This window comes from Rhinopithecus roxellana, chromosome 1, assembly GCF_007565055.1.
Source record: "Rhinopithecus roxellana isolate Shanxi Qingling chromosome 1, ASM756505v1, whole genome shotgun sequence".
NCBI lineage: Eukaryota > Metazoa > Chordata > Mammalia > Primates > Cercopithecidae > Rhinopithecus > Rhinopithecus roxellana.
This window is the reverse complement of record NC_044549.1, coordinates 60,925,265-60,938,558: the sequence shown is the minus strand read 5'-3', so window position 1 is coordinate 60,938,558 and position 13,294 is coordinate 60,925,265. Positions and strand designations below refer to the sequence as shown.

General features: G+C 37.5%; 1 protein-coding gene across 2 annotated transcripts in view; it reads left to right on the top strand.

Moving 5' to 3' along the window:
* MDFIC2 (MyoD family inhibitor domain containing 2) overlaps positions 1–12,884 on the top strand; it is a 117,175-nt gene extending 104,291 nt beyond the window's left edge. For both annotated transcript variants that reach the window (XM_030940473.1, XM_030940467.1), the window contains 2 exons: positions 508–729; positions 10,165–12,884. In XM_030940473.1, the coding sequence (XP_030796333.1) occupies positions 508–729; positions 10,165–10,424 (482 nt within the window). In that variant the 3' untranslated portion in view covers positions 10,425–12,884. The remainder of the gene's footprint in view (positions 1–507; positions 730–10,164) is intronic.
* Positions 12,885–13,294: the final 410 nt, after the last annotated feature.

The window sequence follows — 13,294 nt, the reverse complement described above, 5'->3', positions numbered from 1 at the left end:
ATGAGCTTATAGACTATTCATTCATATGCATTTTTCTTTTTAGAGAGGAGGAAAATGAGGTTTGTAAAAACAAAGTAATAAAGTGACTTGATTGAGATCATATGAATAACTCAGCAGTATTGCCCACCATATGAGATCCTTATCCTGCTCTTCAGATTAATAATACACTATGAGAGGAGCCTGGCAATGTACTATGAGATTTTGTTGATCCAAGTGAATGAATTGCTTGATTCTCCCTATTTATCACCAAAAAAAAAAAAAGTAGAAATAAGTGTCACAAATTACCATGATAAGTAAAGTTTGCAATGTCTATAAAATTTTATAATGATTGCACTCTTCTTTCTTATATTTTTATTCAAAATTGTCTTGCTCAATAATATTTTATTCTTTTTCTTAAGACTCTAATCTTAGAAAAGTCAAATGTGAAAATTTCTGCAAATGTCCATTCTTAGGTCACTAGGTCACATATAGTGGGTTTCTGTATGTGTTTTTTCTTTTTTCGTCTAGATACGCAACTCACAAATGAAAAGCATGCAGATGAGAAACCCATTAATGCTATCATTATAAATTCAGTATCTGAATTCAATATCACAGATGGACCAGCCAAGGAAAACCCCAATGAGAAAAAACTGTCAGAATCCAGCACATCACTGTCCTCCCTTGAAGAATGCCAAACAACATTTTCTTACCTCCAAACTGATACTTCAGTTCATCACAGAGACACTGATGGTATGTTTCTCAGAATTCAAACCATCTCTAAATAAAGCTCCCAACCCCCATCCCCTGTAAAATCATCACATATGCTGTTAGGAAAAAAAAAGTCTTTATGAATATTAAACAGGAAGACTGATTTGAAAACTCTGGTGAATGACATATGTCAAGGTCACTTTGCAGTTATGAGGCGCTTGGCAGATTGTTTGCTCTCAAAGCTGGGAATCGGAGGCAGCATGTTTTAAATAGCTGGGGTGGGACATAATCTTCTTGCTATGGGGCTATGAGGCGGATAAAGAAAAATGGAAAACTTCTTTCTCTCCTCAGATATGGAACTATTCAGTCTATACCTGTAGTCAGAGAGAAGAAGGCAGAGAGAAATAGTATTAAAATGCTGAAAATATATAAGTATAGACAGCATAAAAAATTAAGATGCTTACCTCAGCAATCTATGAGAAAGGAGTGGTTCCCCTGGGTATTATCCCTAGACATTCTGATCAGTGCAAACCTAGACCCAACCATCCCTATATATGATATAAAGGGTAAGTTTCATTTGCAAAGCCAATTTCAAATTGATTAGGTGATAAATAAACAATCAGCCAAACAAAGTTCAAAATTGTGGACTCCACACCAAGATATGGAATTTTACTCAGGTTAACTTTGCAATGACCTTTACAGGAGACAAACCATTCAATAATTTTGTAGTGTTCAGTATCTACATTTGCATTTAAAGAAAGTCTGGAGTTTCTCAAAGGAAAATGTAATAAGGTATGGTTTCTGGTCTACATTTAAATTCATATTTACTTTTTGAAAATAAGAAAAAAGATTAAATAAACTTTGAATAACAACAGCACCTTTGGAATCACACCAGTTTCACTTCTGCCTCTGAAGTCTGTTAACTGTATAGTACTGGGCATGTTTTTTAAATTTACCATCTCTGAATTTCAGTCTCTGATTATATGATACCCCCATGGGATATGTTGGGGATCAAATAAAATAACATGTATAAAGTACCTAGTACAAAAGTTGGTACACAGTAGGTACTCAATTTCAGCCATAATTGTGATTACAATTTTGGAAAGTAAGGAAGGTTTCTAACACATGCTATGTATGTGGTATCTTGTGCACATGTTGTCATGAATGCTTTAGGACAGAAACTACAGGCTTAATTGCCTGTAGTTGCCTGCAGATAATATGATACTAAGTAGGCTGGAAGTAAACAATAGGAATTGGTGAGGACTATGGCAAGCTGGAGAGCGCATGGCTCATCTAAAGGTCACTACCTCAACACAGTATCAGCTGATTGTTGCCAGAAGGAAATACAGGGCCAGAGTTGCCAGATATTGAAGTTTCCAAGAAATTCCAGAGACCAGAAGTGTTATGTAAAATTTCTAAGTTTTCCAGTGTTGATCATTACTTGTATTTATTTTACAAAGCTCAAGATACTCCCAACAACACATCATTGGGCCAACTTTGACCTGTAGCTATCAGATTATGACTCTGAATTCAGGATGATACTCAAGTCTCTAGCTTTGGTAGAGATTAATCCCAGTCAAGAAAACGTAACAGCAGAGAGGCCTCTTTAAAAGCATCTTGATGCTACAGAATTTTATCAAATTTTACCAGGAATGTGTGGATGCTGCTTATCATGTGAATAATTGAATTAAGTTAAATCCCAGAACTGGGAATTGCCATTGTACATATCCCTACAGTGAAACATACTTTCCCCCCACAATCACTGTGATCTGACCTATCAGGGATACTGGAGGAATAAGAGGGGCCAAGCCAACTAGCATGACACCCGAACTCTTGTATTCTCAGGAAAGGGTCCAAATCACTACTTCATTAAAATGGCAACTGACACCCAAGAGCCTCACGCAAAAAAAAAAAAAAAAAAAAAAAAAAAAAAAAAAAAAAAAAAAAAAAAAAAAGATAGCTGACTACTCTTCATTCAAAGAGCAAAGGAGATCCATGAAGATAATTAAATTAGATTATTTCCAGGAAATTCAGGTTGTAAGCTGACCACATAGGTGATAGTCCACTTGTCTTTTTCCTCCCGTGTGAAAAATCTCCCCAGTGAAGTAAGAGCTTTTGGCACCCGGATGAAAGAGAAAGGAAAAGAAGTCAGCCTAAGACCCCCAAAGAGTGATAAAAAACTCTTATTATCCTAAACAGCAAACATCAAGGAAATCAAGAGTTAAGTCAGACTCACTCCATTTTAGAGAATTTTTGATAGTAATTGTAATTAATTTAAGGATGCAGAAATTGAGAGCTGGGGTCATTGTTCGTACCGAGATAAATACAGAAATATCTTTCAGGAACAGCAGGGAAAACAGAAGGGAAAAGAGAATATTGCATCCACTTTCATGTAGTTTGTGGCTAATTTATTTTCGAATGTATAAATGAGTGCATAGGAATAGATGCTTAATTGCTAATATCTATTATTTATATACATTGCCCCACTTAAAACAGGATGGAAAAGCCTCACACATGCAGATTTTGTAAAATGTGTTACATCCATTAGCACAGTTCATGGTGTGTGCTCTGATGGGAATTTAAAAGGATCTTTACTGCACATCACACACTGTGTGCTGAAACATTACTTTATTACTAAATTGTGGTTCATCATGTGTGGTCCCTTTCCTGAATAAAATGGAAAGTGTCCAGAGGACTATCCGTGTCCCCACTTCTGTTTCTGCAATCTTCTGATTGTGAAAGCTTCTCTGTGGATAAGAAAACCAGAAATATACATGATATTAGAAAACAGTCCCCTTAAAAATAATCCTGAGAATATACCTAATTGATGTATAATTTTGAATTTGAGGCATCTCATCCAGGTGGAAGAGGAAAATCATAAATACAAGATACCTCAAAAGAATAGTCTTAATTACACCATGGACTACTGAATAAAATGATTGCATTTTCTACACTGTAAATTTCATACAATTAAATGCACTAGTGTCACCTTATAAAATGTTTCAATTTTATAATTATTTCAGTTCATTTGCTCAGAAAAAAACATAAGCACAAATTTACTTAGTATCACCGAAATCTAGTCATTCTAGTTCTAAAGAACTGACTTGAGTGTTAGTTGTGCTTGTCTGAACTTAAATAGATCTTGACATATTTAAGTAGCTATTAAAATTGATAACATCAGGGATGATACCCCAGCTAGAGAAAGGCATTCAATCACTCTTTATTTATTCCCATTCTACATTACAGACATTTTTTTAAAGAACTCAATGTGGGGGAGTGGGAACCGATTTTTATACTTTTGGAAACTTTTAGTAATCAGTGGATTCATTGTGTCATGAATCTCATTATGATGCTGAATTCTCTGTGATAGCATATTAGTGTATTAAAATACTGGCTTTCGGCTGGTATAATGTTGGCTCTTTTCTTTTTCTTTGCTTTGAGGAGGAAGAGGAAGGATTGTGATTTGTCTGGGGTCACTTCCGGGAGAACGATTCTTGCCGCTTAGGATAAGGAGTCCTGGGGTAGCAGGAGGTGTGCTTCAGCAGCTCAGAAATGCTTCAGGAACTACTGGAACTACTGTGGTTGCTCTTATCCCTCCCACCTCCTAACCATGGGCACCATGATGGCAAGATCCAAAGTTGGGAGGGCAGAATCAGGGAGTGCAGGACCGCAGCCATAAGGCGCCCCTCAAATACACTTGTGGAACCTCATTGCATTGCCATCTTTTCCAGTCTAATTAAAGATGATGCTTTCTAGTGAGAGAGATTCTCCCTCCTAATTAGCCAGTCCCCAGTTGTATATTTAACACCTCTGGAAGCTGTGTTAATTCTTCAGTGTCATTAGGGTATCACTCTGCACATCATGGCCTCCATGTCCTAAAGGTGCCCCGGGGTGTAGAAAGGAAATGAACCCCAAGGGGGTTTTTGTCATGGCTTTTTGCTCCCAGCGAAACACCACTGTTGACTGTGCAGCCTGCAGGTCTCTGATCCATCTTAAACCTTCTTTAATTCAGGTTTAAGGAAGCAAAGCCAGGTAGGCACTTCAATAGCAGTGATTAGAGCCTCTGCCAGGATGCCAGGTGTTCTATAGAGGAGATTTAATATGCAAAGAACTTGTGACAAAGAGCAGAAAAGTCAAATACAGTGAACAGTAAGCCATCCAGACATTAGCAACAACAAGAAGCCTCTCCCACCTCTTCCTTTCGTCCCACCGGACTCCTAGTGCACTGGTATGAACTTGGAGACCACTAGTACTAATTGTTGTCAGACAGACTACTAGTCACTAACCACTATCAGATAGAGCACTAGTTACTAACCGTTATCAGATAGACTACGAGTCATAACCACTATCAGATAGAGCACTAGTTACTAACCGTTATTGGAAAGACCACTAGTCACTAACCACTATCAAATAGGCCACTAGTCACTAACCGTTAGCAGATAGACCACTAGTCACTAACTGTTATCAAGTACACTACTAGTCACTAACCATTACCAGATAAACTACTAGTCAGTCACCAATCACTGTCAGATAGACCACTAATCACTAACCACTGTTAGACCACTAGTCACTAACCACTATCAGATAGACCACTAGTCACTAACTACTATTAGACCACAGTCACTGCCATTAGCCAGAGCCACAGAGGGAAGATATACATTCAGAGAGAGATGAAAGCAGAGAGAAGATAAAACCACTGCCTAAGACACCACCCAAAGCAAAGAGCAAGAGAAGTACCCTGAATTTTCTCTTCCTCCCATCTTGCAGGTTCCACTTACTGCCTTCTATTGGCTGAATCTAGACAGAAACCACTAAGGGCAACTGGAAAATGTTCTTTGCCAGTCTTGGGAATCCAGCACAGAGGAGGGCAAGAGGAGGGAATGGAGAGGGAAGCAGGCCATCAAGAAGCCGGCAGTGGCCTGTGCCATGCTCAAGTGTGTCAGAAGGAAACTGGGAGCATATTATGGAAGACAGGTTGGCTTCCTAGTTAAAAACTATGGAGGAGTCAGTCTGGATTCAAATTACAGTGCCACAATAGCCTGTGTTTCCTGGGGCATGCCTTTAAACACTCTTTATCTCAGTTTCCTCATCCATAAACAGGGATCATAATAGTACTCAACTCAGGGTTATTTGGAGACCTGCGTAAGCTGTATGTGGAGGCCTGCACAAAATTTGTAATAGTGAAGACATGGAATCAAACTAAATGTCCATCAATGATAGACTAGTTAAAGAAAATGTGCTACATATACACCATAGAGAACTACACAGCTGTAAACAAAAACAAGATCACATCCTTTGCAGGAACATGGATGGAGCTGGATGCCATTATCCTTAGCAAACTAGCACAGAAACAGAAAACCAAATACCACATGTTCTCACCTATAAGTGGGAGCTAAATGATGAGAACACATAAACACAGAGAGGGGAACGACACACACTGGGGCTTATTGGAGGGTGGAGGGTGAGAGGAGGGAGAGGATCAGCAAAAATAACTATTGGGTACTAGACTTAATACCTGGGTGATGAAATAACCTGTCTAATAAACCTCCATGACACAAGGTTACCTATATAGCAAACCAGCACATGACCCCTGAACTTAATAAATGTTTTAAAAAAAAGAATTTAAATAAGTTTTTAAAAAGTTACAAAACAAAGGTTCTAAATAAAGAAGGAGAAGAGAAATAAACACCCCCCAAAAAAGTATAGAGGGCTATAGACTGGCTTTTGGCAAAATAGTTGACACATATAACAGTGGGATAGAGACCAAAGGCTTTGGATCCAGAAAGACTTAGATTTGAATCTCTGCTCTACAATCTTACAGTTGGGAGGATTTAGTACAGTCAGAAACAATCTCTGAACCTTAGTCCTTGCATCTAAAAAATGAGGACTACAATATTTACTTGTTAGAATCATTCATTGATTTAGTCAGTCAACCAGAGAGAGATATGGTTTTTTGCCTCTTGCAACGTAGATTCTAGTAGGAGGAGGTAACAAACTAATTTCATGCCATCCTATGGTCAGTGCTATGAAGAAAAAATAAAACAGATTGCTGTGAGAGTTTCAGCAAGGATGTGATTTAGAGGGAAGGTGTTTGAAGCTAAAAACTTAAAGGTTTGAATAGGAGTTGGGTGAAGTTGGGGAACAGGAGGGTGTGCAATGCAGGCAAAAACAGGGCTTGTGCAAAGACCCTGAGCCAGGTGCATTCCAAATACTGCAATTTAGTCAGTGTGGCTGGAGTGCTGTGAGTATGAAGTAAGTAGAGTAGGTCAAGAAGTCAGAGAAACAGGCAGGAATCCAATCATGCAAGGGCTTGTAGGCTAAGGCAAGGATTTGGCACTTTTCTCTAAGGGGAGAGTGAGTTGTTTACATTCAGAATTAAAACTATCGAAGGAGCTGATGAATTTGAAGTGGGCTGGTGTGGAAGCAGAGTGTCCTTGCCAGGAGGCTATTGCTGTTGACCTGCTGGTGGCTGATGGCGGCCAGAGCTAAGATGGTGGCCCTGCAGGTGGTGAGCAGCTTGTGGATTTTGAATACGAATTTGAGGTGGAATCAGCAGCACTCAGCAATGAATTGCATGGGAAAGGTATGATGAGGAAAAGCAAAATGACAAAGAATGACTACCAGGTTTCTGCCGAATTCATCTGGGTGTTCAGGAGCCATCCATAAAAGAAAATAGGAGGAGGAACAGATTCGTAGGACCGGGGAGTGAGAGATCCAAAATGCAGTTTGGCCTTGGTAAGTGAGACGTTTTGAAGACGTTGCAGAAGGGATGTGTGGCAGGCAATAGCCTATATGGTACACATTTTTGGATGGGCTGAGAAGGGGTGCAAATCACAGGATATGACTTTGAATATCACATTTATTAAACATTAAATCCCCAGGAAATAGTGCAGGCAAAGAAAAATATACTCATTCAGGACAAGAGGAAATCCAACACTCTTTTCAAACAGTTGCAAATTTTCCCCTGAACTGCTTGTGCAAACAAAAATTGGCCATATGCAAAACAGTTTTACCTGCTCATGTAGAACTATTTAACATGCCTTTTAGGAAAAGTGTGGAACACACTTGAAAGTTCGGAAAAATCTGTTTTCAATTCATTAATGTTACCATGTTGTTTTTGGGCAAGAGACTCTGCCTTTTAAAACCAAATAAAAAGGACTGACTTAGAAACAGAAAAAAAAAAAAAAAAAAAAAAATGGGCTCTATTCTCAAGTGCAAAATAGGTGGGTAGAAGGAAACAAGTGCCAATTTGGCCAAAGGATTAAGCCAAAGGTTTTTTTTTCTTTTGTAAATAAAATCTACAGTATACATCAGAAGACGAGACCTCCAGAGTCTGCCAACTTGAGGAGACATTGGCAAGAGCAATTGAACCAAAAGGTTGTACACTCTCAGGAAATTACAAGACCACTTTACAAACAGGTCCTTCACACTCTGATAGGAAACACCAGCTCCTATCCTTAAGGTCACCTGCATTCCCACCCTACTTAGCTCCAAAGCAAACTTTAAACCTTGCATGTATAAAGGACAGGATCCAGTGGACTCATTTTTATATGATCATAAGCTTGAGTAAGTTTCTTGAGCATTCAGCCTGAGGGATCACAGAGTATTCACTTGGAATATGATCTGCTGACAGCCTCTTCTTTTCCAGTGGCTGCTATAGCAGCTGTCTTCATATTGGTGAAACTCGGTGAGGTTGTATGTCCCTCATCTTTGACCATCTTTTCCTTTTCAGAAAAGCTTAGTTGAAACTGTCTATGTACTATTACTAACTTACTCTTGCATTTTTGTGGGCGGCTTGTGGTGACTTATGAGATATGGGAGAGTTGGTCACATGCTAAAAGCTGGCTCTAGGTGAAGAAAAATGCAGCATATTTGGCAAAGAGATGAGTATGTACACTGTAGAGGTATTGTGGAATCTGCTGCCTAAACTATAAATACTGAGTAATGGCCACAGCACCTGCAACAATATATGACAATTAAAGTAGTCATAACAGTCATGATGTGGTTCTTTACCACCATCTTTCTGGGAAGAAAGGAAGGGAAGGTAAGAGAAAGAGGGATGGAGAGAAAAAGAGGAAAGAAGAAAGATTTTTGTTTACCTGTATTCAAGACTCACCTTATAACTTTATATAGTGTTTTTACAAGAAACCAAAGTGGCTTTCTTTAAAATATTTGTTCCTTTTCATAAGATGTTTCCATATTTTTCTTTCACTTACAGACTAATAATTATACGAATAATGAAAGAAAAGAGTTTTCTGGAAAATGAAAAGTAAATGAATAGGGCGATAAGAGTACTGATACTATAGGCAAAATCTCTTCCTTATGCTTATACACTCCCCATTGACTAAAGTCTGGAAACCAAAGTTATTAGCATTCTTATTGGGACAAATATAGATCCTTATGAAAGTCAAACTTAAATCAATTAATAAGCCTATCTAGAGGAGAAATTTTTCTCCAATTCATGCTAGAATGTTACTTTCAATTATCAATAATCTTCAGATTACTGATTTTAATTAATTAGATAATATATCACATGAACACTTACCTACCCTTTTACAAAACACTCACACATTTTTTAGACTTTTTTAACTTAAAAGAAAGAAAAGTTATAGTTTTAACAAGAGAACTGCTACATCTTCTAACTAATTCCCTTTATGGAAACAAAAAACATAATAATCTATAACCCATCACAGCTGTTTGGCTAGAATTACCAATTGCCTTCAATGCCTTAGAGATACTTTCCAGATTTTTACAAGTCTGCGTAGTAAATTTTTAAACCAATTTTCTTAAAGAGGATTGATAAGATTTAAAACCTTTTAGGCATATCATGACGTATTACACTTAAACAACTTGAATATAAAATCAAGGCTTTACATAACTGGAGGGAAACGGAAACAGAGATTAAAAATAAAACACAACCCAAAAGCTGTGATTATTTTAAAAAGCATTTATATTAAGTTTTGAAATGTGCTTTTTGCTTGCACTGGAATATGGGTGTGGCAGATTTATGGGAATCCATGTTGAAAAATAACAAAGCCTGATGATAAGAAACAGGGCATTTGTACAGTCTCTCCTTGTCCCCAGTCCTAATTGCTTCTTAAGCCCCAAGTATTTGGGGAGTCCCTGCAATTTTTCAGACAGTTGCAAGGTTTCCAAAGAGGTAGCTAATTGTGTGGCTTCCCAGAGCCTTGCAGGCAAAGTAAATAAAGGAGTTTAGAAAAGTGACAGCACTTTAAATAACCAGATTATGTCGAATCAATAGGAAATGTTCAGGAAGTTAATAAAGCAATTACTTAAGTAGAGTCAGCACTGGCATGGGGGTGGGGGAGCTTGAGAGAAGAACGGTGTACATTACCTCTAATGTGGATAAATAATTAAGAGTTGGCTATCAAGTTATCAGGTATCCCAGCACACATGCCCGCCCTTCATAGACACCCCCAGATGTGCCACTATTAATTGGTCTTCTTCTTTAAACAGAGGAGTGTGCCTCCCTTATCCTCGCCTGTCTGTTTTGCCAGTTTTGGGACTGTCTCCTGATGCTCCCCGGCACGTGCGAAACAGTGTGTATCAAAGTGTGCTGCCCCTCTCACCGGTATCACCACACCTCGGATGAAAATCACTCTCGGAATGATTGCAACTGCAATTGTGACATGGACTGCAGCCTTTTTGAATCTTGCCACGAGACCAGCGAGTGTCTGGAACTGGCCATGGAGATTTCAGAAATCTGTTACCGCTAGTACAGGGAAGTAACCACATTCCGGCAGTCCTTTTGGCCACAGTGGGAAATTCCATTACAACAAGACTGATTTCCATGTGCTGAGATGTAAGGACTGTACACATTTCTTGGATGCTATAGGCCATTTTATTCTGCACCTGTCTAGGAAAGCTAGTATTGTCAACTCAGTGGTCTTATTCCAAATTTCACAACCGCATGGCTGACTGAAAAATAAGATTCTTGATCACATGTGATGAACAAATCTTAAATACCTCTTAAATGCCGTAGGTACAAGATGTTTCTTGACTATAAAATAGCATGTTAAGCCACTGCGTTATTGTACTCATCAGCTTGCATCACGGATTCAACCTCATTCACAAATTCAGGACAAATTAGTGCATTCTTTTAGAATTGACATATATTAGCTCGTCTTTCTAATGGACTCATGCATAAACATTATGTATTGTTGGTTATTATTAATAATGTATTGTATAACATCATTTTGTAATTAAAAATTTATTTATACAGTCTCTTAAAATTCACTTATATGTACAGTTTAGGTAGGAAAGGGAATTAAATGAATTAGAAACCATGTTCATGTAATTACAACAGATGTCTCTAAAACATCTCCAGTGAATTTTGAATATGGTGTACTTCAAGAGAGTACTATAATTCTAGACCATATTATTGTATGTCTATGACTATGTCATAACAGGTTATTCATATTCTTAATTTGTTACAGAAAGGCTGTTAGTTATTCTAACAAGCATAAATGAGAATTATGTGCAAGTTTCAAAAAAAAAAGATCCCAATCAATTCTTCACTTTCTTCATTTTTATTTGTCAGGTCCAATAAGCAACAGGATATTAAAACAGATTCAGTTCATTTTACAAAACTATCATTTGTATAGATACCAGAAAGAAATACACATTGAGGGTACTTATTCAGCACCAAGCTTCTTAATATGGCATGTGCATCAGAAACCATATGTTTTTCCTTGTCTGATAATTAAAGTGATCAATAATTATGTCAAGTACTTCTTTTACTTATTTTTTTTTAAGAAAAAGATGTGATATAGACTGGAAAGTGATGTTCGTCTCAAATAAGTTTAAACAGTTTGTGGTGAAAACACATCTAAGTTAAAGTTAGTTTGGAATCTTCTTTACTTTCTGTATAAACAATTCCATAGTCCTTGGGCAAATACATTGCTCATTACTTTGTGCTAAATTTCAATGGATATATCTTAATATTTTCATTGAATATAAAAAAGCATCATGCATGAGTAACCAAACAAAGAACACAAAAGTGAAATGGAGAGTTGAGGGAATTTTTTGTCTGTGATTTAAGGCAACAGCAATAACAAAAGAAAACTCCAAAATACCTGTTTTTTCCTGACTTAGGAAATTTCAGGAAAAATCACCATTTGCTTTATTTCTGCAGCAAATTAGCACATTTTTCCAATTTGAAGTAAATTCTCCCAAACATTGAAAACTATTCATCTTTTAAAAATATTTGTAAACTGCCTCTAAAAAGGCATTTAACCACTCTCAACTTGCTCCTGGCAGTGCAGTGCATCCATGGTTAATGCTGGCTTCATTCCTGTTTGATGATCATGTTATTCACAAACCACAGAGCATGAAAGTGCCCCACACCTTCTATGAAACAGTATTTCTGCTTTTCAGAAGCTTGAAGAAACAGCTCTATACTCAATGCATAGAACTTGTAGATCATTAGAAGAAAAAAAAAATAGATTCCTAGAACAGGAAGGGAACATAAGGTTGTTCTTATGCAACCTTCTTATATTTCATAGGGGAAAACAGAGGCCCCATGAACTGACTTATTCAAGACCACACAGTGAATTATTGGCAGTGCCAGGAACTCTAACATGGGTTCTAATTTTCTGACTACCTGCACTACTCAATTCTTAGTCCAGCTGGTACACAGTGGCACAGGTGTTAAGTTATTAAAATACTAAAACACTAGCAGACCGACTCATCAACAGTTGTTCCCTTGTACCTCCTAGTGCTTCCTTATGTCCCATCCCTCCTGGCTCCTCTCTGAGCACCTACCCCTCTACCCGTGGTCTAGTCACTAAAGGAGGAATACCTAGGGGTCTCTGGAACCCTATTCTTATAATATGGTACCTGGTATCATTGGTGAGGCCATGCCATATTGGTGTTAAATATTTCAATTATCATTCCCTTATTCTTTCTACTCTACATACCCTCAAATTATGAAAAGATTGTGCATTTCAAATGTGAATTGAATGCTTGTCAATTAGAGACATAAAAATCACCAGTTCTTATGTGATAATGTGGTCAGAACACTACAAGATCTTTCTGTGGCCTTGCTTTCCATGGTTTGTTAACTTTGTTCCTCACTTTCAGAATTCACCGTGCTACAACAGAAAGGGTCGGTTATACAAAGTGTGAAATTTCTTTTCTTTATAACCAATAATAAAACATCATCCTTTTTGCAAACATGAATGGCTCTTTCAATTGAATTCTTACACAATGAAACATACGCAACTGGGAAAATACAATTGCAGAAGTAAGGCAGATCAAAAAGGGATGTGGTTATTGATTAAATACAAATATCAGAATCTGAGAAGGCTCAGATATTTTCTGCAATGATGAAGGCCTGTGATTACAAATAAAGATAATGTTGTTCTTTAAGATGGGACTTCTCAGGGAACAGAGTATTCTGATTTAAGGAAGGACGCTAGAATAAAAGAGATTTAAGAACATACAATCTTTATATAGAATGAAGAACAGCATTTTTCCTACAGCATTATAACCACATACCTACATTGTCTTTGCTCTGCTCAAGGGATTTTTTATAAAACCATCGCGTCTGTAAAAGTCGACAAAATATGGAAAGCAATGAAGATAT